Below are 25896 nucleotides of genomic sequence, written 5' to 3' on the forward strand. Positions count from 1 at the left end.
GCGCGCAGGCCCCGCGCCTCGGGCAGCCGGAGGGAGGCCGGGCTCGTTACCGACGCCGCGGAGCTCCGCGCTCCCTCGCCGGCACCGGGCAGCGCTGCGCCCCGCCCCTCCCGCCGCCTGCCGTTAGGTCGGTGCAGTGCGATCTCATTACAAGGCGTGTCGCTGATCACACACACAAAACGCAGTCAGAGGGGATTGCTCAGAGCCATTTATAGCCCACGCCCGAAGCCAGGCTGGCAGGCGCCCCGCAGAAGCCTTACACGCCCAGGTGTCAGCCTTCCTTTGCACCACGCCGAAAAGCTTCCCTGGAATTGTGGCAAAATACATAGGGAGGGAGGAAAATGCCAAGCCCGGAGCGAGGCGGGACCATCGTCCCGCGGGGGACGAGAGGGGAGGACGTAGTCTAAGACCGGACCTCTTAGTAAGGCAGACCGCGCCGGGTTCACCTCCCAGGTTTATCCGAGACACTTTCCCTCTTCCCACCACAGAAAGCACTCCTTCAGAAACCCTAGGACTTAATTTTCAACTGAAAATGAAGACAGTCTGACAGCTCCGGCTTCAAACGTGGAACCAAACCCAGCGAAAGCGCTCCCGTGGTGCAACACAGTCTCTCCTCTCAGCTGCAATAACTAAGATCCAGTATGCTGCGATCGGTGTTTTAATTTTCCTCCTATCGGACCAAAGGTACCACAGCTTAGGGCTTTCTTCCCTTTTTGCGCAGGGACTGGCCTTCTCCTGAAAAGGCAATGAACCGGCTTCCGGATTCATCCTGGAAAAGGGAAAGAGGGAAAAACGGTTGTCACCTCTCTGCTCGCTGCGACGAAAGCTGCACGATCGCTGGAAAGAACATCCCCCCAGAGCAGCAACTGGCTGTCGACACTTCGCATCCCTCGTCTACACAGCCAGGAGCACTGCAGCGACCGTCCAGCCGAGGCAGCCAGGCGCGCGCGGGCTTAGTACGCTTCCGTCAGCAGCGGGGACAGCGGGGGCTGCTTTCACCTAGCTCAAACCGCTTCTTAACTACTACCGCTTTTCAACAGGCGCGCGCTGTGAAAAACCAAGCGTGGCGAGAGGAACCACGAGCTCGGATAGCAGCTCTAATGGTCTCGTTCTGCGCACAACTGGGGAGGGTCCCACTTGATTTACCTCTTCGACTTTCTTAACTAGTGGGCGTGAGTTTCTAATGAACGTGATTCTACCGATCTTGAAGTCATAGTTGGGTATTCCTCTGGAAAAGAAGCATAAAAATATTACGCAGGAAGTTTTGCAGCTACTGTCCCACGGAACACAGCGAGACCTACTCTGCGTCTGTCGGCACTGTACCAACGCTGACCGCTCGTTCTCATTACCAAATAGTTCTACAGTTAAAGCACCGAATTCTTTTCTGAGGGCAGGCATACGTTGCGTGAGGTCAATAATCGGATCCGGGGGCTGCTGCAGGAGCTTGCCCGTGGCACATCTCCACGGAGCCTGCGGCCTCCACAGGGCCACGGACACGCTTGTCCACCAGGGCTCGGGTTTTGTTGTGACAGATGTAAACGACAGAACACGACAGGAACCACATCCCTGCACGCTTCCACCAAGTCTGAATTTTCTAAATTTACTTCTAAGAAAAAAAAAAAAGGCAACAAACCCACACACGGCTTGGCTTTGGTTACCCGCCCAACTGAAAAAAGATTTCACTCTAGGCCAAACGTCACTTCAGAAAAGGGGCAGGGTTCGGTGCCCCGGCCGGGACCTGCTGCCTCTCCCCGCTTGGCTTCCCCAGAACCAGAGCGGAGCGAGTGAGTTTGGACCACATCAACTTGGGATCTGCACCTTAAGCAGTCAGGGACATCAGAGTCAGCCTAGAAGATCAGACTATCCATTTTCTCACTGCAAACTTAGGAGGAAATCAGCTTGTTTACACTGCAGGAGCAGGAAAAAACCAACCCCAAACTCTGCTCAAACACCGGTCCTTGGCTGGCTGACAACCGAACGAAACGGACATACCTTCGGATGTCTCCGGGCTTGATCGGCGACGGACTAGGCTCAACGCCTTTCTTCTTGCCATCCAGTCTGTTCCCAGAACCAGAGAATGCCTATGGATACAGAACGAGTTTTTACTTAAGCGTATCCTGTATGTGAAAGCACACTGCACAGGGATACTACATTCTGTAAAACCTTGCTATCGTTTTTATTGAATTATTTGCCTCAGCATGTTTCTTTTTGGTGCGAATAAGCTGATGAACCCTGGGTGTAGGAGCATGTTTCGGTCTCCCGCTTACAGACTGCCCGTTTAAGGACAGCAAGTCCCGCTGTCACTGGCTGGACGCACCACAGAACGTTTGCAGACGCTCGCCAGTTAAATGACGAGCACTAAGAGCTGGTACTGGCATTTTGCAGTTGTCTGGAACAGCTTTCCCTCGCCATTTTACAACATTCAGAAACCAGCAGAAATGGGGGACTTACACGAAATCCTATGTCACTCACGTATCCACTGTGGTCTGCTTCAACGTCCTGGGAGGGAAAAAACAAGTTGGTTCACTGTGTTCATGTTGTGATATGCACAACACAAGAAAACAGTTCCACACAGTTCTAATCAAACAAAACTTCAGAACAATCCCTTTCCAAAATCAACAGCTGGTAAACAACCATCTCCGAAGTAACGCAAGCATCTGGTAAGTAAAGTTTAGTCTGAAGAAATCGTTTCAGGGAAAAAGAAATTATGTTGGCACTCACTGCCCCATCACAAGCAAGGCTGACTTCTAGGGAATACATTTTTGAAGAACAGAAGCTTAACCTACTGTGGTCTCTTCATGCTGTGCACTTCTTTCTGGCTCTTTGTACCCCAAAGGAGCATCAAAATCCACCTATGTACACAAGAAGGACGAAAATAAGCATGACTGATACTGTTCTTTTCCTCCTAAGCTTTATACTACTGCTCCTCAAACCTCCACAAACTATCACTCCATTCTGACCTAGAAAGAACCGAGGTTTGCTTGTTAAACATTTTAACTCAGAACTAAAAAGACAAAGGCTCCCAGGAATGAGTCTTGGCATGTAATTGAAACAGAGCAGCAAAAGAGCACCCCACAATATCACTGGAGTTTGAATCAAGACAAGGCCGTTAAATAAAACTCAGATCATAAACCACGTTGAAGCTAGACATTAAACCCTAGGCACTACAGTCACCTGACGGCACACGAAGCGCGGCTCGAGACCGCAGGTGTGGTTACAAAGGCACACGCGGTCTCCCCAGTGAGCCATCTTCCCTGTCGCACCTGATTTTACCTCTCCTGCAGCATCAGAGGCGCTTGGTGCACAGCGCTACCCCTGAACGAGATGGCCTCTCCGTTGGGGAGGGCACAGTAAAAGCAGACCTTCCACATCAGCTTTAACTTACATTCATATCGCATTCTATGATGGACACAGCCTTGTCTGGTTTGGTCTCCATCACCCGCAGCTCATAGATCTGAAACAGTAGTGAATATTTTAAGATTGCGCATGCTTATACATAAGAAAAGCGTATCTAAACCTCTCCCTTCAGATGGCTCCAAGAAAACTGAGATAAGTGCTCTTTAGGTTGAGGACTGGATACTTCAGGGTCTCTACAGAACTTGAGAGCAAAGATTTTGACCTCAGAAGATCGCCATACGCTGGAGCTAGAGAACCTAGCTTTTACTGTACCTTGCTGCACTCTTACTGTACCTTAATCGGCATTTTTGAAAACAAACTATGAATTTAGGATAAATTCTGTCCCCTGACTTGTAAAAACATCAACAGCACAAAAATTTATTTTCTTGTGAGTCAAAAACCAGTCTAAACAGCAACTCGGGAGAAAACTTAACGGACCCCTTCTTTCCTCCAATAGAAAAGCAATTGCAAAATCGACCACCTGGGACTACTTGTCAGCAGCGCTGCACAGCTCTGCGTGCAGTGTTTTAGCACCAACATCCAACAAGCTAGGACGTTGGCTACACCCCCAGGCGGTCACAGGGGCACATCTGCTGCCAAAAATACTCACCCATAAAATCTATTCCCAAGATGTACTCCAAGTACTTATGTGGTCACAATCTACTGAAATATAGCGTACATTTTTACATGGGGCTGAATTTATTTCCTCAAATTGACGGTATCCAAACAACCCTTGCATGGACTGGTGTTGCATACCGTACCTTTTCATTGTAGTTGATGGCAATAACGTCCCCAGTAGTTAGACAAGCGAAGTTTCTCAATGCATTTTCTAATCTTTGGAGTACGTTAAGATGAAACATTTGTTTTCAATGCAACATCAAAGCTTTAACGTTACTAGGTTACAGAACCTTGGTCTCTCAAACGTGGTTTAAAAGTCACCAGCGAGTACTGTAGATAGCCTTTTGGTAAACATTAGGGTGTACAAGTTCTTCTCAGGGACACCCAGACTCCTTGGACTTTAAGCCAAGACTCACGCTTCTTCACTCCAGGCTACACTTTGCGCCAGCAGTCAGCAACATCTCTGCACAGAAGTTCTCCCTCCGTTTTGTTTTCAGAAGGAGCAGTAGTAGTTATCTGCTACTGGAAGAGTACGAGCCACACCTGAAAAGCTAGCTGGCTCTGCCTCATCATTCCCATCTGGGAGAAAACTTTTGTCCCCTGCTCCATAGCTGAATAGGAAGGATACACAGCTTTGGGATTGGTGATGTCAAGAAAATCCGGACTCTGTGGCTGAAACTTTGAGTAAGTAGCGACTTGAAGGTTAACACTCTCCACTTGCACCAGGCCTCCCTCTTCCAGCAGCAAGTTCTGCATCATCTGCAAGAACAAAGATACAAACCACTATCCACGTGACTGGTGGTGTAAATTCTCTTTCCCCGCGGATACCTATTTTCGCTGGGGCCTCCATCTTCCTTGAGATGCACCAGTTTAACACGGTTTAATTTCAGGAAGAACAGTCAGGTGCATCTTAAGAAGCAGTCCGCTCTGCTTACTTCGTTAAACTCTCACGGAGGGAAACCTGAGCTGTGACTGAAAGCTGCTGTAGGAACATGACTAGCAAAGATACGCACTGCCAGGAAACATTCCGCCGCTTTCATATGAAACTGGCAGCTCACTAATCCTACTCTTCAGGTTTTGACCGTCCAGCATGAGGCAACTCACCCAGTGTGGAAGGTAACATATGCCCTCATCAGCCACAAATTCGAGCACTCCACAGTGCGTCATTCGGTCTGAATTTTTATTGGTCAGCTTAAACAGCATCGGGTAAGTAATATTAAGTCGGCCTGGTGAGGAAGGAGAAAAGAATTTTGTTTGTTAAAAGCCACCAACACATTTCTGAAGCTTTCAGAGACTGAACATTAGCAAGAGAATGGGCCAGACTACAGGAGAGGATTCCTCTCACATCATTATTCCAGTTGCTCAAAACTGCAAATCCAGGAGAGAATGCAGAATACGAACACCGTATTGCCATCGCACTTCGAACTTGAACGTCTCTCCAACATTACGCAAGCTCAGAGATGAGCAGGCAGGGGGTATTAGCAGAGGAATCTATTCCTGTTATGTCCTTGTGCTATTATCAGTTAGGTCCTACCTAATGAATTTTAACAGGCCCTGCCTATTTTAAAATTAAATCCTGACTAAACTAATTTCTCAAATAAATTCTACTAAGGCTAAAACTCGGTGGGGGGGAAACCCCTTTGTTAAAAAGGCCAATAAAGGCCACGTATACTATTGATTCAGTTATCTTTTTCCCCATTTCTAAGTTAATTTCCAAGACTTATTTTGTCTTTAAAATAAATTTTGCTCCAGACAACAGCATCCAGAACAAGCAGGTTGAGATTAAGAATTTGCTAGATTAACTGTAACCATTATACCGAGTACGCTATTAATAGTTAATAAATATTGATTTGTGCCCTCAGGTAGCCCAACACTTCAGACGTCTGTACTTGAAGACAGACAAGCCTCGTTAATTCTGACAGACAAGATACTTCCAAAATAAATTTTTTGAACTCATTAGCCTCATATTCTCTATTTAAGTCAGATTTTAATAGATAACTAAAATACCGTGGTATTTGCTTGCGCATTTGCTCATATTTCTAATGTTGTTATTTCAGAATAAAATATTCACTTACTGAGTTGATCCAAAGCCGACGGTGGCATAATGACTGCAGAAATGAGTAAGAATATAAGATTAGGAAAAGTATGACTGCACCCAGAGTACACAACATACAATTTTATCATTCCTTTCTCTAAAATCTTCTCTAAGAAAAGGAGATTCTAAAATCTCCTGCAAATTCATTTTTAAGCCAGAGATTTCAGTAGAATCACTCACGACAAATACACCTGCTAGCATGGAGATTTCAAAATTTAGTCAGAAAAAAAGAGATGACAAGGTTTTACAATACCTGGTACTAAAGAAAGTGTTTCCTAAAGGTAATTTTATTTGCTGGGCTTACAGGCGCTCTTAAATCGATGCCAACTCAAAACAACATAGCATTAGTCTGACAGCCTGAAAATTAAGTTGGCTGATCTATTCTCTTTGTTCAAGCTAAGGGAGGTACAACAAGGAGGGGAAAAAAAAGCGCCCTTAATCCTAAATTTCCATGGCTTGTAATGGGCCTAAGATTTTAACAAGGGACTTTAAAAATGAAGAACGTCTTTTTCTAATGCTCGTAAGCCAGGACTCGCTCGGTAAGTTTTTTAATTACACAGTAATGCGATAAACCCCTCCTCCTTCCTTCCTGGAGCCCCACCCGGGGTGCTCTCCCAGCTCCAGCCACAAAGCCAACAGCACGTCTCCATGCTGTTCCACAAAGTTTCTGCAGCCTCGGCCGAAAGCTGTACTGCTTGACATTATTCACAAACACTTTTCCCACAGGTTATTAGTCAAAATAAAACATGCACATACTCTTCCCGCCTTTCTCCACATCTGACCTGTCATTAGGTCCAGCAAGCATGGATACCGAGAAGCAGCGGTATTGGGTTGAGAAGCGGTTCTGGAAAACCCGAGGGATGGGGTGATCGAACATATTAAAAGAGAACTAGGGGAAAAAAACACAAGGAGTGTATTAGTAGCTATCTAGCGCGTACTGAAGCGTCGCAGCGCCCGACGAAGCCTCAGCTAAACGGGCGCCGAGGGGCCGCTCGGCTGACGCCCCGCCGGCCGCGGGCCCCTCCGGTCCCGCAGCTCAGGCACCGCCTGGGGAAACCCGAGCGCCGCGGGGGCACAAAATGGCAGCGGCAGCGCGCTGCCAGGCGACGCCCGCGGCCAGGGCTGGGCCGGCCGGCGCCCCGCGGAGGAAAGGCCGACCCCCGCCCTCAGCCCGCCGCTCCGCAGCGGGCGCAGAGCGCGGGGCCCGCCCGCCCGCCCGCCCGCCGTGACTCGGCACCTCCCGGGCCGCCCCCGGCCTCACCATGGCGGCGGCGCTGAGGCGCGGAGCGGCGGCGCTCGAGCTCCCCACGGGCGGGGCGGGGCGCGCGTTCGCCTGACGGGGCTGCGCGCGCCCGGCCCCGCCCCGCTGCCCCTCCCAGCGTGCCGCGCGGCGCCCGCCCCCCCGGGCGGCCATTCCGTGTGAGGGCGGAAGGCGGGCTCTCGCCCCGGCCGATGTGGCCACGGTGGTGGCCATTGTGGCGGCCATTGTGGCGGCTCTTGTGGCCGCTCGGCCCCCCCTCGGCCAGGGAGCGCCGAGGCGGCTCCTCCCGCCTCTTCGTCGAAGTCACGTAAACGGTAAAGCAAACCGTGCGCCCGCGGCAAAGATGGCAGACATGGCTACAAAGGTCAGCAGGCTGCTTCCGGCTGAGATGCTGCTGGGATTGGCTAGCCGCACCTGTCGCGTCTCCCTCTTCCCAATCCCATTGGCGAAGACCCGGAACGGGTTGGGCAGTTCACCCAATCCGCTCTGCGAAGGAGGGACGGCCGCTTTTCTATTGGCCAGCGCGCCGTGACTAGAAGGCCAATGGGAAGCGGCGCTGGTTTGGCGCCCAGTTTGAGTGGGGGCGGGCTGCGGCTGCCGCTGTTTCTTCGCCGCTCTCGCGCCGCCGCCATGTTCGTCTCCGACTGCCGGCGGGAGTTTTACGACGTGATTGTCAGCCAGGTGCGGGCGGCGGGCCGCGACCGGGGAGGGGGTGGTGTCACCCCGGGCGTCCCGGCGGCGAGCGGAGCCGCCTCCCCTCAGGCCTCGCCCCGCGGGGCTGCGGCGGTTCCCGCCGCCTCAGGGAGGGGGGCCGGGGCCCGGGCCTCCCCGCCTCCGTTTGCGGCGGCTGAGGCGCTCTGGCGCTCCTAGGGCCGCGGGAGGTGTGGGGAGCGGGGGTGCCCGGGGCTGCCGGGGTGGGGGCTGTCCGGCGGATGCGCGGCTGCCGGCGGCGGGCCCGCCAGTCAGCCCGGGTTGTACGAGCGCCCTTCCCGAGCGCGCCCGCGGCGTTGGAAACCCGAGCCGAAGCTGCTGCCAGCGCGACGAGGTCTCGCCAGAGGTTTTACGTACAGCCCACCGCCTTTCTCGCAAGTGCTTTGGGTATTCTTGTGGACCTTTTGTTTAACCGAGGCATCTCTAGAGCTATTTTTTTTTCTTTATATCTTTTTAACTGTTTTGATGTTGTTTGCCCGGACACTAAATTTTGTATTCTGTCTTTGAGGTTTCTCTTGCAGTCTTTCTTGTAGCAGGTCTGGTTGGCTACTTTCATTTTTAACCCACGGTTTGCTTAACTTTGTTCAGCGTAGATGTGTAAAGCTGTGTGAAGTGGTAAAGCTTTTGTTGGATAGCCTTTTAGTATTTCTGCCTGTGAAACTATGTTATGGATTGTGGAAATGAAAGCATTTCCCTCAACTTCTCCAACCGTGAGCAAAATCTCAAAAAAAACCACCCTGAAAAAAACAGCAAATAAATTGTTTTGCCTAAATCAAAGTTATTTCAAGAGTTGCCTTGTTCTTATTTTTGCTTCAGATTTTCTTTAGTCAAAACTGTTCCAGATCCCATGCTGAAAACTTAGTCCTTTCTGGACGTGATGAAAACAGTTTTAGGACAGACTAGCTTTGAACCTTCAAAACTACGTGTGGTTCATAGGAGTCTGAATAATTACGTTTCCTCAAAGTAGCTGACGTATTTTGGGTATGTGGAGTTGTTTATTGTTCATATTTACAGGGATCCAAATTGGTTAACTTTGGTTGCACTGTCCATTGAGAAGCAATCCAGTTTTATGCTTATGATGATCTCTACCTAAATCTCTTACTTTCTAGTCCCACAGTGATCTATGCATTTCAGGTACCAGCACGTGAGATTTGGTGCTATGTTAATATATTAATACTATTATTTTATTATTTTTGCAGCGTGTTCTTCTTCTTGTTGCTTCAGATGTTGATGCGCTATGTGCTTGTAAAATACTCCAGGTAAGTCTTTGTTCATTATCACTGTAGGCTAACAGTAAAAGAAAAAATGCCCTGGGATCCTTTTACTAGGTTTGAAGTGGGGAAAGGATGAAGATTTCATCTGCTTTTGTAACTTGTTTTTTCCGTGAGTTATGACACTGAAAACTGGTAAGTCATACTCCCGAAGTTCATGTAGATTTGTCATTCGGGATGTCTTCAAGGTAAAGATTTGTATGAAATAGAATTACAGCATGGTATAGCGTTGTAGAAGAGGTTTCCCCTCACCTTTGCTAACAGCTCTTTCCTTTGTTTCAGGCTTTGTTTCAATGTGATCATGTGCAGTATACACTCGTCCCAGTATCTGGGTGGCAAGAACTTGAAACTGCCTTTCTTGAGCATAAAGATCAGGTGAAAAAATACTGGAAACTTTTTAAGTTGCAGCTCATCTTATATAGACGTGCACTTCTTCCCTTTCCCCAGCTTAAAATGTCAGCTCTTAAACTAATTATTATTGATTACCTCAAAATGGTGGTTAAATTTTAACATACCAGTAACAAACTTGCCAACTTTCTTACATCAGCTCAAACTAATATGGTATAATTTTGGTAGAGCCAAATTAAGTTTGCACACCTTTTGAGATCTAAAAGGGGGTAGTATTGGATGTCCAACATCTCCAAATTTGGGGTTTTGTCTTACAAATTTTTTTCCTCCTCAGAGACATCAAATATCAGAAAGTAAATACGAGTTTTGGCAATGATGAGTGCTTTGGAGGTTTTGTAAAGGTGTTTTCAGTCTTCTGTGTTTCCTGCTAATTGAAGTAAAAAACTTTTTTTTTTTTCTTCTTTTTGCTTCTGTTTGCAGTTCAAATATTTTGTTCTTATTAATTGTGGTGCCAATGTTGACCTTCTGGAGATCTTGCAGCCTGAAGAAGACACTTTTTTTTTTGTATGTGACAGCCACAGGCCTATCAATGTAGTGAATGTTTACAATGACACACAGGTAAATGCTTTTCTTTCATAATAAAAATCTTCGTTTTCTGTGTTTTGCTGAACTGCTTACAGTGTTAGCTAGTGGGTGAGGAAGCAGTATTAATGGATATTTGCAGTAGTAATGTACCTGATCAGAAAAAAATCTGTCTTCAGTAATAAAATAGATACCATTAGCAGCGTGATAGTTGTCAGTAGTAAGCACCTGTTAATCCTGTTGCTATAAATCAAACTGCTACAAATCAGAGGATAAACAGCCTCCAGAATGTAACATGTATTATCTCTCTGCAGCTAGCAACACCTAGAATTTGAGTATTAAGCACAAATTATTTGACGTGACTTTAACAAGCATAAAAAATAATTCTTTCAGTAATGCTGTAACAAAGGAATAAATTTTTTACTCTTATCTTGTATAAATAGGTATGGTCTTTGCATTAAAAAGCAATATTTTTGTTATGCCAGGAATCGATCACAGCCAAAATGAATTATTAGTTTCTCTTACTAAGTATCTGAAGTATTCTCATTTGTCATTTGAAATGTGTTTTAATCACTAAATAAGATACTTTAATACGTTTGTTTTTCTTGCTAGATTAAGCTGTTAGTTAAACAAGATGATGATCTCGATGTTCCTGCTTATGATGATATCTTCAGAGATGAAGAGGATGAAGAAGAGGACTCGGAGAATGAAAGTGATGGGTCAGAACCTACAGAGAAACGCAGGCGTTTTGAAGAGGTGTGTTTCTGCTGCTTTGTTGTGAAAAGAAGGAAAATAAACCAGCTATTACCTATACTTTACATCATCATCATAATGACATTTGAGTTTAAAAATTATGTTCCATTAGATCACAAATTCAAGTGTAGGATTTAAAAATAATCTACTATATCCAATAGAGTTTCACATACACAAAATATTTATTCATCTGAACTGCACAGAAATATTTTCTCCTTGTAAAAAAACATGTTTTGAACTTGATTATGAATAATGCTCTCTTTGTGTAACCAGTGAACCAAAGAGATCTATCTCTGATTATGTGCTCTGGGCTTTTCAGTCTAGCAAAACAATTTATTTAGATATAAATATCTTTTTTTAAGTAATTGTTTGAGGAGATAGAAGCTCACAAATAATTTAGCAATACATTTTGTCTGTCCTTGTAGCAGTAAACTAACAGAAGTATATTATGGTAGACACAAACGATTAAATTTGCCAAACAATTAAATTTGTAGCATATTTTCTATTTATACCATACAGGGAAGCAAAGGCACAAGGCTAGCAATATTAAGAGACAATTAAACATAAAGACATTCTCAGATTTAATATATATTTCATATTAATTTTCTATTAACATTGTACATTTTTTCCTACTAATCTATGAAGGGCACTAACTCAGCAAAACCAGATATCAGAAATTCAAAGGAAAATCTGTAAATAGTGTGCACAAAAGCTATTTTCAAGTCTTAAACATTCACAAATACCTTTTTGATTTCTTTGAGTTTTCAAGCTGATGATGCCATTTATGGAGCTTAAATGTACAGTGAGTGCCTCTTTTTCTGAGCTTCGTTAATTATCTCGTCTTTATTTTTCATCAGTGTCATTCTTATGTTATAAAATGCTAGGATGCAATGTTGCCAGTGTGGAAAATACTGTGGTTTGGACCTTTTTGTTTGTTAAGAACGTGCTAAATAAATGCTAGCACAGAAAGAAGCCATGACTTTATAAAAGTGTGTTCCTTGGAAAAATATTTGATAATAATACTTTTCTTATTAGATGTTGTTAATGGGAATAATTCTTATTTTTAATGAAGACTTAGTCATTAAAGTATCTGGATAGGTGCTGATCCGCTAGAGTATTTTTTCTAGCTTTTTAACATTCAAATTAATTTACAGGATGTCATAGAGAGAACAATGAAAAGACGACAAAGGCGAGAATGGGAGGCACGCAGGTCTGTAACTTTTTTATGTTGCTTGTATCTCTTTTTCTTTCTCTTATTTGATTAAAATCTTGTTGAGAATACAAAAACATGATACTATGCTGCTTGATTTGCAAGATGCTTTAGTTCTAACTTTATTCAGAAAGTAGAGAGATATTCACTATATAAAAATAAAATATTTAAGTGGAGGATAGTTGTAAACAGTAATTTATAAATTTGAGTAGCAATGGGTGCATTGCTTCACTTTTAAGTAGCTGTAGTATTCTGATCTTGTCTATCTTAGGGTGAAATTTGTGCTTCTGTTTTCTTCCTTTACAATCCCACTACTGTCAATAGGAATGAGCTGGAACAAGTCAGATGAGTAAATGGGATTTGAGGAATAATGATTTAATACATTTTTCCTTTTTTATGAGTACATTTCAGTGTGGTTTCCACATTGCTACTAAAATCTAATTGTCTTGCAGAAAAACAATTTCTAGCCCAAGTTTAATTTTTTTTAATTGCTAAAATTAAATTTAAATATTATTTCATAATTCCTGTCTTATATTTTTAATTGGATCCAATGACCAGTTCACCACTTAGTCAAATGAGGGTTTTTTTCCCTTTTTAGACGAGAAATTCTTTTTGATTATGAGCAATATGAATACCATGGGACCTCGGTAAGTATAAACTCGTTTGCCATAAAAACACAAGGTGCCAATGTGAAGGTAATTGGACAATATATAGTGTTATAATAATCTAATACAATGTTATAATTGTCTAATACTACTATGCATTATAATAATATTGTTATATCTTGTTATTTTTATGTCTTATTGTTATCTATAAGATACATCGTAGATGTACAAGTAGTTTGACATAGCAGTTTAATGCTTTCTGGTTGTGTACATTCAATTTTACCATTGATGAACTAGATACATCGTAGAAACAATACTGGTAGGCTGGCAGACACCAGCCAGCTGAGTCACAGTGGCTAATGTAATGTTAACTGTGGCGGGAAATGATAAACCAGAACTATTATAATTTTTGTTGTTTGGTATCTTTAATGCTGGCATAAAAAAAATATGATAGTGGATTTTTTTTTAGGTCTTGACAAAAGTATCTCTCTCTGCACAAAATACCCTTGCAAAAAGACACTAGCATTTAGGCAGCTTGTTTGCCTTTCGAAGTTTTCAAAGTGTCAGGATATTTCAAACTTAACACTTAGGACATCAAACTGTTCCTTCTGTCATTTGGCCTCTTGTCTGATTGTTGTTATATTTTGTGAAGTGCTGCTTTATATATAATGCAGGTTTGCAGAGCTGTACAAAATATTTTTCCACCTACTTAGTACCTTAGAAGTTACGACACTGGCAGATTGTCAGACTCGAGTGTGATTTCTAGAGCTTTAGTAACATGCTAGTACTTGGCAAATTTACCCGTGTTCTGTTTGTTTAATGAAGTGACAGTTCTGTGTTCATTTATCCTCTCTTTTTGCTTTTCCCTCACGCAGTCTGCGATGGTGATGTTTGATCTGGCATGGATAATGTCTAAAGACTTGAATGACATGTTGTGGTATGTTTCCATCAACATTTTTCACAGAGGCTAGATGCTTAATCCCATAGTAAAGAGAGGCAAGATTTCCCAAAACTATTTGATTTCAGTATAAAGTTTCAGTTTATTTCATGAGTGGACGTATGTCTTGAATTGGAGGACACATCTGTGTAAATTAATTACCAGCAACCAATAGATTTTGCGCTGAAAAAGGGAGGATGGCACTATATGTGTGTGTCTGCTACAGGGGGACTAGTAGCATATAGCTTTGTTCTTAACTTCTATACAGCTGGTGAACAGTGTTTCTGACTTGTTCTGTTGCGTACTTAGAGAGTTAAATACAACATACTGTACTGGAATATTTTTTGGTTTAACATTTTTTTTCCTTTTCTTTTTTTCCCCCGCAATTTTAGGTGGGCTATTGTTGGCCTAACAGATCAATGGGTCCAAGATAAAATCACTCAGTAAGAAAGATTTTTTTTAAATTTATCCTTATTATTATTTTTTATTTATCTATCTTTTAATTGTTTTTAGGAGTAACTAATAGCAATTAACAGAGATCAGAAAATGTGGGAATTAATGTAATACAAGATAATTAATAAACAGTGACATTAAATATCTTAATAACAGAATGTGATCTGATGCCTTCCAAAAATGGGAATATACATCAGAAAAAACTGCATTTTCCTTTTCTACTATTCAGAATTATTAAACTAACTGTATTTTTCACAAAATTATACAACAATCACTTCTGATCCGGGAAGAAATGCTGTTTAATAGTAGTTTAAGGAAATATGACCCTGATACAGTTTTATTAAAGGAAAAAAAAATTGTATGTTCGGTATCCTCCAGCTTCCTTTCCAGTCTTAGTTAATGAGTTTCAGATTTCTTTTTTTTTTTTTTTTTTCTTTGTTCTTATTTCCTACTAGATACCTTCAGAATTCTAGTAGTGCAAATGTAGACTTCAATTCTGGCATTCTAGTGTTACTAATACACTGATGTTTTTAAGGAGATAAATGTAATAAGTAACTAATTTCATTGGTCGGTCTATCTGTCTTTCTGTATTGGTTTTATTGTAGCTTTAGTTCCTTGGGTGTATGGCTGAATATGGAAAGGACATTATTTAATATGTTAGTTTGCCTTTTTTTTTTTTTTAAGATGTATCTGCAGTTTTCATGCTGCTGACTGGCCAATGTGTAATCTTTAGGAAGCATTTTTGTGTTCTCATGATCAAATACAAAAATACACAGGAAGAAAGCGAAGTAACAAATGTGGTTTTGTTTAAGAATGAAGTATGTGACTGATATTGGAATCCTGCAGCGTCATGTGTCTCGCCATAACCACCGCAACGAGGATGAGGAAAATTCTCTGTCGATTGATTGCATGCGAATAGCATTTGAATACGAGTATCCTTGCGTAAGATCTGGGGAAAAGGAACTCTGCCCACCTGGTGAACCTCAGTTAAGTTTTCATCCAGGGAAACAAAATCCCAGCACCATCTCTGCTGCTGAAAATGGAATTAAAAGAAATGGGAATTTGAATGTTTTGTTGAACATGAATCCCTCTTTCACTAGCTCGTGTAGCTTCAGTTCAGCTTAACCTTTCAGAATTAGTTACAAGTCAATGTTGCTCATCTTGTGTTACACGCACCTGCAGCTTCCAACTGTATCTTATGTAGTAGAGAGATGCAATATATAAGGGCAACTGAAGACTTACCTACCAGTTGTGGAGTTTTGTTACTATTTGTAACTTCAAATGATGTATGTGTTCATAATTATTTCCCATAATTCCTGTTCAGTCTGCGCCTGGCACTTTATCAGCACTGGTCACTATATGAAAGTCTCTGTAACACTTCATATACCTCTGCTAGCCTTAAGCTTTGGTCCGTACAAGGGCAGAAGAGGCTCCAGGAGTTTTTGGCTGACATGGGGTGAGTTATAAAAATCTCAGTCTTGATTAAAGGATAATTTTTTCAATGAATTATAGAAAAATATTGATAATACAGCTTGCGAGTACTCAACCAGTTAGTTTTTAAATATGATTGTGGGGCTCTGCGTAGGTTGCAGTGTCTCTATGAGTTGACTTATGCAGCTTGTGTCCTGGCGTACGAGGAATGCTTCAGCTGTATGCCTTTATGGAGTAGCAGAATAGTAAACAACCTATGCTTTCTCACATCCGTTTTTCAATGACTAAAGAAAAAAGAACGCAAACAAGCCTAGTCAGACTTAACTTGCTACGTTATCTAATATGAAGAAAGCCTTACGAAAGGAAGGCAAAATATTTGTTTCTTCTGGCATACCTATCAATGTATTTTTTCCTTCTCTTCTTAGTTTGCCTTTGAAGCAAGTGAAACAGAAGTTTAATTCCATGGACATGTCTTTGAAAGAAAATCTTCGGGAAATGATTGAAGAATCTGCAAACAAGTTTGGGTACATTGTTTTAAATACAAATGCTTTATCTGAAAATACTTTTCAATTACGTTGAAATATTTTTGTATGAAGAGGATGTAACATCTTGTTTTAAAAAATATGTCTTTTAGATTTACAAAGTAGTATTAGGCTCATTGCAAATGTTAGGATATGATTTGTCTTCATGTTCTTAACATTAACATGCTGAGGAGATGGCTGGTCAATGTTGATAATAATGCTGATAATGTTAATAATCTGTACTGGTTTTATCTCATTTTGCAGAATGAAGGATTTAAGAGTTCAGACCTTCAGCATTCACTTTGGCTTTAAGAACAAGTTCTCAGCAAGTGATATAGTTTATGCAACAGCTTCTCTCATGGAGAATATAGAGAAAGAGGGACCCGAAACAACTAATTTCATTAAAGCTTTGGACAGTCTCTCCAGGTGCTGAAAATATGTCTCTTCGTTCTTTTACAGTTTTATTTAGGGAACATGGGTTACGTATCTAAAAGATGCATTGATGCTTCATAAGCCACTGAAAAATCAAAATATCGCTGTGAATCGTGTTCAGAGAGGTCTCAGTTTTGTGTGAAAAGCTTCAGTTTTATATGAAAGTCTTTATTTTTATTCTTTCTGTTGCAGGGGTAACCTGGACAAACTGCACCAAGGGCTGGACCTAGCCAAAAAGCAGTTACGTGCCATTCAGCAGACAGTAGCCAGCTGTATTTGCACCAACCTTGTAATTTCTCAGGGGCCTTTTCTCTATTGCTCGCTCATGGAGGTCAGAATTCTAATTTTTGGCTGTCTCGTTTGACTGCCATATTTGGCTGTCTCGTAGTCGAATAACACTGTTTTCTTAACTGCTTGACTCAGTAAGAATGACTCCGCCAGAAAGAGCCTTGTATCTGTACTGTGCTGTCCTCCGATGGGTCAGTGTTGGCATCTGCTCTGACCTTCCCAAAGGAAGAATCAGTCCTCTCAAAGGGGGGAGGGCTTCAGATCCAAGTCAAGTGGGTGAGATCAAACTCCTGTATTGTAATGGTTCTTGTTAGTGTTCTTTGAGCCACACAAAACTTTTAGACATGTCAGTAGATATTAAAATTAAATAAATCGTCTTGGATTGTAATTGAAATAATTCTTCTTTTCCTAGGGCACACCAGACGTGAAACTGTTTTCCAAACCAGTGTCTCTGTGCCTGCTTAGTAAATACTTACTCAAATCATTTGTTTGCTCTGTAAGTAAATCAAAAGCTTTTGACTAACTAACTTCTGGTCTGTGTAGTTATTATTCTTCTGTTGGATACTTGCAGTTGATTATTAAAAACACATGAAAATCTTAATAATGTTTTTCTGCTAATTAGCTGGATAATTTTAGCACATCTGTGAGTGCTGCTCTAGGAAAGAGATCTGCCTGGGAGACTTCCTAGCATTAAAAAGAGTTTTCATTACTAAGATACTTACAATCTAAAATCTTTGTGTAATTTTGTAAGTTTTGAGGGAGCATATCACTAAATAGGGACTTCGGAAAGTTAACCTGACACAAAACCAAGCAGTATTGCAGGACTGGTAATTGTTATCTGAAGATTTCTGTGTCTGTTTAAATAAAATCCTCTGATCTTTACAACTAATGTTACTGAAATCAAATTGCATTTATCTTTTGAGCTTTTAGTTACACAAATCAGATAAAAATGAGGTTTTTAAGATTGAGAACTGTCTTCGCAGTAAGCACTTCCTAATTTGTGAATGTAATTTATGGTGGTCCGTCCTTATCAGATTGCATCTGTCTGTCCTCGTTTTGAAAGTTAGGGTGAATAACTAGTCTGCCACTAGGAGCAGGACAGCATCTTTAAAACTCACTGCAAAACATGTACCTTAAGAGCAGAACACTTTAAACAAACCTGTTTCATTTACTTAAGTGTCTAAAAATGTTAAAATCTTCATAATTATTTTTTGATTTAATTAAATTACAAAATTTGTTAAAGTTACAGCTTACTGCTATGAAACAATATGACAGGGGAAAATAATTTCTAGGGAAGACTGTGTTTGTCAAAGTTTTATCTGTTGTGTTTCAATGTAAAATTATTATTGCAAAAAATTAAGCCCAGTGAAAGTTTTTTAGATACCCATACCTGCAGTTCTTGTGGTTTTTTTTTTTTTTAAGAGCTTTTTTCTTTACTGTAAATCGTATCTTGTCTGCCTACATCATTTCTGTGTTAAAATGAAATGCAAGATCAGAGAAGAACTGAAATTTCTATTGGTCTGTAAAGTGACTTATTGTAAGAAAGAAGGGGATTAAGAGATTATGTAAAGAAACCACCTTCTGTGAAACTGCATTATAGCTGTATCCTTAGGTGAATATTTGTAATACTAGCTCACATGGAGAGCTGAAACTAAATTGTTTCCTGAGTTTTGTCTAACAAAGAGGCTTTCTGACTTCCAGACAAAAAACAAGCGTTGTAAATTGCTGCCACTGATAATGGCTGCACCAATGGATGTTGAACAGGGAACTGTGATCATGGTGGGGATTCCTCCGGAGACAGAAAGCTCTGACAAAAAGAAGTAAGCATATTGTTTAAAAGTTCTTACTAAAGGTTACCTATAGGCTTTTCGTGTCTCTGAAGGAAACATATCTTTCCTGTACCTATTTAACACTATGTTGACTTGAATTGTATCCTTCTCTAGAAACACGCTTTTTGTATATAGTATGCATGAGATACTTTGAGAGAGGATACAGATGTTCCCCAGCTTCCTTGCAAGTTTTTTTGCCTTCCCTCTTAACTATTTCTTTATCTCTAAAAGAGGGAAATAGTTCACTATATCACCCATGACTTCATTTCTTAAAGCCTGCCATGTTAAGATTTTTGCACTTGAATAAGTGAGGTGCCTGTTGAATAGATGGCACGTGAAAAACACCTGGAAGACATTTTCAACTCTCAGTGAGGAGAAAGTTCCATGCTTCTACCTTAGTAAATATATCCTTTTCTGTAATGCTTATATGTATTTCTGTTCATCTTCTAGCTTTTTTGGAAGAGCATTTGAGAAAGCTGCAGACAGTACCAATTCTAGGACTTTACACAACCATTTCGACATGTCAAGTGAGTAATGCTACCGCTTATTTCATTCACCAGAGTCTCCTTTAGGGGTCAGTGTTTACGCAGCCTCCATAAAGCAGAACGACGGTAGACCATATACTCATTTCTGTATGCCTTAGATGCAAACATCAAGGGTGTGTATGTGATACACTATTCCTGAGTCTAGTATAAACACAAACCACATTATTTGTCAATCTTGTTCTAAGTTCTATCTTGTTGTGCAGTAATTAGAAACTACTAAGCAGAGGCTTGTGTATCTTTTTGAGACGATCTACATTTTGCATGGAGTAATGATTTTCATATGTGCACTTCAGTTTAAAATCTGTGAGGTTATCTGTGAGGGTTTTTATATTTAGCAGCCAAACCAAGTATAGTATTGATGTTACGAGACGCATTCTTTATTGTCTGTTTGAAAAATGAGATAGGCAAATCTTGTTGCATAACTGTCTTTGTATGTGCTTATGAAAGAGGCAGTTTTTAATAATATGTACTTATATACGCGTGTGGAACACACAAAGAAGCATTCCTAGATTTAAAAAGCGGCAGCTATATCATGTAGTGAGCGCCTAGAAATCCAACTTTGCTGAAATCTGCGAGCAAAATAAACAATGTGCTTTGCATTTTGTCCAAATAAATAGTTTCTCTTTTTCCTTCTTAAAGTTGGTTATGAATATAAATAAGTATACTTGGAATTAATATTCTTCAAGTGTGACATCTAGTATATCTTTCAGTTATTTGCATCTTGTAATAAAATATTTCATATTTTAGTAATTGAATTGAAAACAGAAGACCGGAGCAAATTTCTGGATGCACTCATTTCTCTCTTGTCCTAATGGTAAGACAGTGTAAGGAGGATTAATTAAAAAATTAATTACAAATCAAGCCAGTAACCAAATGACATTTGTAGATTATCTGTCGAATGTTCTAAGAAAATGCTGCAACTTATGGTGAAAATATAAATTGAAGATAAGAGTTTCTTACAATAGTTTTTTTGGGGGAGGAGACAGACAATGTACAAGCAGAATTTTTTTTTTTTTTTTTTTTTTTTTGCCTGAGGAGATTTATTTAAGTTTCGTCATCCATAAGCTTCTCTTCCATTGTTTTTAACTTTTTGTGGCTTTTTAACTTTAGCTGGAAAAGAAGCAGCTGTTTGTTGTGAAAGAAAGGGAGATATTAGCTAATTGTAGTTGATACTCTGGTATTGACTTTTTCTTTTAATTCTGATGGCTTGTTTGAGCTCAGGATGGAGCCTTGGCCATAGCAGTGTCGTTCGTGGCTTTGACGTTAACGTAGAATTTGCATTTTTCTTTCACGCTGTTAAGGTTGTAGCCTATGTTAGGGTGTAGTTTTTGTCTGGAATAAAGACGGGGATATAAGTCTTCATTTGTAGTTGTGACTGCTAGCTTCACACTAGTTCAAAGTCTGTTTTAAAGCTACCTTAGGGCAAGACAGATTTTACTGTAGATCTGATGAGACTGTCAAATTGTCACAATTGCCTTCAAATATTCACTGCTTTTCAATGATGAACTATTTTTATTGGTTTGTGTGTGCGTTTATTCTGCAGTGATGAGTGGGGATAGCTCGCTTTCTCCCAGAGAAGCAGCCAAACGCTAAATTGTTTTGTAAAGTCTATTTACACAACCTGTAAGACTGAAAGTATATAAAGCACCTTGTGGCTTCTTCATGCCTACATAAAGATTTGCTCTTTAGTATTGACATGTGAAGTAATCTCAGAAGATTATCTTTACGGTGTACATAGGAAAGCAAAGGAGTAAGATGAAGACTTTAACAACAGCCTGTGAACGTTGGTAGTCCTAGACAAATGACAATATGACTTATGTTTTTCAATGGGTATCAAAGCTACAATTTCTTTTTTCTTCTGTTCACTCATAAGTTTGAAACAGTGGGTCAACAGCTGCAATTGTTGTTTGTTAGACAGCGTAGTCAGGCACGGCTTCCAAGATTTCTACGCCTGTTTGTTTCTTTCGTTACACTGTGACTACTGATTGTTTCAGTTTGTCTTCTGTCCTTGTTATACAGTGGTGCTTTTTGGCTCCTTGTGCTGGAAGCTGAGGATCAGATGCTCTGAAATTATTTCGGATGTTCCAAAGTTCATGGTGCTGCAATTGTGATGTATCGTCTTGCTTTATCTTAACTGTACCGGTACAGGCCTGGACTGTTGTTCTTATGCCTCTTGGGAGGTCAAAAGGATTTTAACCTGCCACACAGATACTCGTAATGGCAAAAGGTGTCAACTAGGAGTATTTGCAAATTGGACTTCTATTTGTCAAGCCTGCTTTTATTAGTAGACATGCTCCCGTGATGTGTAGCTGTTGGCTAATAACAAAAAAATAGGTTTTGAAGAAGTTCCGTATTTATATTACCATTATATTACCATTCAAATGTTCTTTTAAAATTGTCTTGAATGCTTGTTGTCTATTTTTTTATAAGAAACTTTTTGAAACTCTGCTTGAATTTCTAGAATGTTGAAACAGGTTTTTAGTACTATCAGGCTGAGGTCTTTGTAGTTTAATTGAAATAACTGTTTTGTGAGACAAGTTTTAAGATTTTAAGGCTTTTAAAATCCAAGTACTGAGTAACTGCCAAATACCGAATGAAAAATCTGGGGAATTCCGGTGTCAGTAAAGCATTTTTAGTCATGCATTGTGATACTATATTGTCACCTGTAGCTTGGCTTTGGGAATAATTTTCCTGGAAAGAGTCTAAAATACTAAGATAATTGTGTGTAGACTGTAGCATTATAAATATTGACAGAGTAGCTCAATCCTTTTCCATAATGGAGATTTCATTTCACTTTGGTCATATGAAATGGTATTGCTTGTTAGACTTACGCACCCAATGCACAGCAGGCTCTGTATATGTGTATGTTTGGAATTCTTTTTCTTCTTGCAATGTTTGCTTGAATTCTGTGTGACTTTAATATTTTCATGTATTATAATGAACATGTAAAGGTTATATATCATTATACCCTACTTTGTACAGATTTTTAATACAGGTTAATTTAATATTAAATGTGATTTAAATGTAGCCAACAGAAAGCTAATTAAACTATATATTTTTATTCAAACAGAAGTTTGGGTTGGGTTTTGTTTGTTTTTTTTCCAAATATTTTCATCTTATCTGAGTAAAATCCCTGTGCCGAGCTGCAATGGGCAAAAAGTTGTGCTTCCTAAGATAAAACATAATGCCACCTTTTGGTTTTGCATGTTTACTAAGTAGTATTGGCAATACAGTAATTTTATTACATTTCTGAAGTAGATTAGTGTGCTTTAAGTCTGGAAATGGAAACACACAAGTTTATGTTGGTTTTTTTGAACACTGATACCAGTGACAAGCCATGATTACAATGTAAAAGCTAGGAGTCTATGTGATACTGAAGTGTACTTCTAAATATTTTCACTTTATCTTCCAGTTGCAAACTGCTGAGTGAGTCAAGTGAATTTCCTAAATTTATCTTAAACTTACCTGTCACGAAAGAATCGCTGCCATTTCCACAGCACTAAATGGCTGTAACTTTAGTTCAGCCCTGTCATATATTTAGGGCTTTCATGCTTCTAGATGGAAATATCAGAGAAAAACATGGGTACGCGTAGCAGTAAATACAATGTGCTTCAGTGTGTGAGACCACCATCATGTATATGGAATGAATAATGTGTGCTGGGTAGAACTGAATTTTTACTTGATGGTCTGCTTGCTCAGTAAAAGGTCTTGCACATCCTGGATCTCTGACTCATGGTTCAGTGGCCCTCTACCAGGAAATCCTAAACAAACAACTAAATTCCCCATTTTCTCCCTGTACAAAACCTTTAGACAGGGAAAAAAAGTGTTGTGAGTAAAAGCATGGGCATGTAACCTCTCAGTTTAGTTACTATCTCTGTCTTTGGTTACATTTAGTGCTATGTTTTCAACACATGGAATAGTTTTGATGGATACCATAGCAGGCCGTTACCTTTATCTTCTTGTTTGGGGTTTTGGTTTTCCTGTTTTTATTCTCCGCCCTCTCGTTAGAAGCAACGTGTGAACCCCTTCATCTCACCTCATCAATGCTCTTATTGCTGTTGCATCCCTCGTCCCTCTCCTGGAACTTCAGGTATTTACTCCATTCCCCTTTCGGGGCATGTTTGGGTTCTACTGCCACCACCTTTTCCTGCTGTTGTGATAAATACAGATCTTGCCTTGCAACGAAGAGGGAAGTTGGGTGTGTGTGTGTGTGTGTGTTTTTTAGTAGGTGACTGTCATGTCATGAAAAATGAACAAATTTTCAGGCACGTGCACCCTTTAGCTCCAGCATATTGCGTTGTGCTGGGAGCATGAGAAATGGGAGCTAGTTTTTATGCTGGGATGTGTTGGTAATTGCTTTACTGGCAGGTTCTTCGTCCTCCAAACAGATGTGCAAGCTTGAAGCTGTGGATCTGTCACACGGAGAATAAGCTTCCCTTGTCCCTCCTTCACTGCTTTGTGGTTTTGGGTGGGTTTTAAGGTTCTAGTTTTCCCAAGATCTACTGGAGGTGCCAAGAATGCTTTTGCAAATTTTAGAATTGATCAGCTGTTGAACTGATCCCAAGGTCATCCAAATGTGGCCCAAAATCAGTCAGGAATGCTGAATACCATGTAAAAAGAAAGTTATTAAATCTGTGTGGAAACCTGAAGAAGGCTCTGCCAATAGGTAAAACTTTTGCATGTCAACATTTTACAATACGCAAAATAGTATCAGACACTCCTTAAATAGTTTATTCTATGCGCTGGAGTTTGTAGATGAATATGTTAATATTACTTGGAGAATCATTGTACAGGAAAATCCAAAATTATGGAGTCCCCAGTGTGCAGATATAAAAGTAGCTCAGTTCAGCAGCAGTAAATCGGTGGTTTGAATGGCTCGCTGCAGCTCTGTTGTGTAGGCTAGTTAAAACGGTCACCTCTTACAGTTAAGTGTTGGGACAGAGACTCCACGCCAAGAACTCTTGACATCTCTTCGTGAAGAGATTATTATGCTTTTGATTTATTTGCCCAAACAGAAAATGTGGCTCTAATGAGTCATTTTAAAATAAATAGTTAGAGCACTAAGAAATCGGCTTACCCTCTTAGATGTATGGTGACATTCCACCTAGCCATGTCTGAATACAAATAGAAACACTCCCTAAGGATTATATTTGAGCTGCAGTAACTCTTTTTCCTCTGCTGTGTTTGCTTGCTGTAATAGTACCCTCATAAATCAGCTCTTTAAATTATTTCTGCCACTGCTAATCTGTTTTAGAGAACAATAGACGTATGAAACAAATCCTTTAAAATGTTTTAATTTTTTAAGACCATAAAATAATGAAAATCCTTAAATACCAAAGTACTGAAGTAGCTGAAGAAGCTGACCAAATTATACCGTTCCTGCACAGTGATTCATGGCCGTTTTCTTTCTGGGGTCATAAATTTAGAGATAATTGAAATTGCACAGTAACAACCTCATTTGATTGGAATTAAAGTGAATCCCTTTCCCCAGAAGAATTGTGACTTAATAGACTTGTACTTAACCAAGATCAGGGTTGCATAGTGGGTAAGAATTAATTCTTACTCCTTTTACTGTCTCTCTCAAGAAAAAAAATGCAAATGAAAAAGTATTAAAACTTTCTTGTATGGACTGGGTCTATACCACTTTAAACGTGGTAATAACAGCCATGAGGGGAGAGCAGCGGGCCATTGAATCAGTATCTTGATCTCTGTAATGCCAAAAGCAGGTGCTAGGGAAGAATATAGAAACAAAGCAATTGCATATGCTGCTTCCTTCCACATACAACCACAAGTACTCTCCCAGTCCTCGTACTCAAGGACATCCTGAAGCAGGTGTGGTTTCTGTGTATTTGGAAGCTGTCAGTAGTTATCTGTGAACCTGGATAGCTTCCTGCTGAATCCTTGTAAAATTCTAGCCTGTGCAGTATTCTGTAGTGAGCAGATTAGCATCCTAGCGAGATACTGTATGAAAAACTACAAGTTTTTTAGTATTTTTTTCAGCTTGCCAATTGCTAGCTTATTTGATGCTTTGTAGTCCCTGCCCTTCTGTGTGCTCATCGTTTTGTAAACCTTTTTTATATTCCCCACAGTCATCTCTTGCCAGTCTGAAGAACAGCAGCCTAATTTTTCCTTTTACAGGAGCTGTTCTGTATCTGGATTATCATTGTTGCTCTTCTCTAAATCATTTTCAGAAAGGGGAGAACAAAACCTGCACACAATATCCAAGGTGTGGGTGCACAAGTCTATGCACCAGTATCGTAGCGTTGACTGTTCTCCGTCCCTCTGTTTAATAATTCTTAACGCTCGCTTTGCCCTTGTGACAGCTGCTGTGCACCAGTTGATAAGTGAATCGCTCTAGCTGCTGTAACACCGGTATCTCACTCCTGACTGTTAACGGTCCAAATTACCGTTGGTTTTTTGCCATATGCATCACTTTACACTCATCAATGCAGAAAGCAATCTGCTTATTAGTCGTTATTTGTCCAAGTCAAAGCAAGAGCACAATTAGTCTGCTGCGCTAAAAAACGGGTAGTAAGGAAAAATACGTGGAAAAGAAAAATCCAGACTCTCCATCACTGAACGATGCATAAATGAATGGAAACAGTAAATT

The 25896-nt window shown here is 40.7% G+C and overlaps 2 protein-coding genes across 2 annotated transcripts; one reads left to right on the forward strand and one right to left on the reverse strand.

Moving 5' to 3' along the window:
- Positions 1 to 43: 43 nt before the first annotated feature.
- UFD1 (ubiquitin recognition factor in ER associated degradation 1) lies at positions 44 to 7461 on the reverse strand. The gene is made up of 12 exons (XM_082324937.1): positions 7371 to 7461; positions 6866 to 6998; positions 6090 to 6122; positions 5119 to 5240; positions 4643 to 4773; positions 4158 to 4230; positions 3386 to 3454; positions 2787 to 2852; positions 2452 to 2499; positions 1993 to 2081; positions 1147 to 1228; positions 44 to 769 (listed from the first exon to the last, which is right to left on the reverse strand). The coding sequence occupies exons 1-12, from the start codon at positions 7371 to 7373 to the stop codon at positions 695 to 697; spliced, it is 924 nt and encodes a 307-aa protein (XP_082181063.1). The 5' UTR covers positions 7374 to 7461; the 3' UTR covers positions 44 to 694.
- Positions 7462 to 8000: 539 nt separating this feature from the next.
- Positions 8001 to 21361, forward strand: CDC45 (cell division cycle 45; the record flags this gene model as incomplete). The annotated part of the gene is made up of 19 exons (XM_082325526.1): positions 8001 to 8051; positions 9281 to 9340; positions 9635 to 9727; positions 10181 to 10318; positions 10895 to 11038; positions 12190 to 12245; positions 12844 to 12892; positions 13726 to 13787; positions 14180 to 14230; positions 15053 to 15172; positions 15565 to 15696; positions 16097 to 16195; positions 16457 to 16618; positions 16817 to 16955; positions 17325 to 17408; positions 18614 to 18732; positions 19192 to 19268; positions 20034 to 20100; positions 21306 to 21361. 18 exons carry the CDS (start codon positions 8001 to 8003, stop codon positions 20096 to 20098), a joined length of 1701 nt encoding a protein of 566 aa, XP_082181652.1. The 3' UTR covers positions 20099 to 20100; positions 21306 to 21361.
- Between the last annotated feature and the right edge of the window lie 4535 nt (positions 21362 to 25896).

This window comes from Platalea leucorodia, assembly GCF_965183815.1.
Source record: "Platalea leucorodia genome assembly, chromosome: 12".
Taxonomy (NCBI): domain Eukaryota; kingdom Metazoa; phylum Chordata; class Aves; order Pelecaniformes; family Threskiornithidae; genus Platalea; species Platalea leucorodia.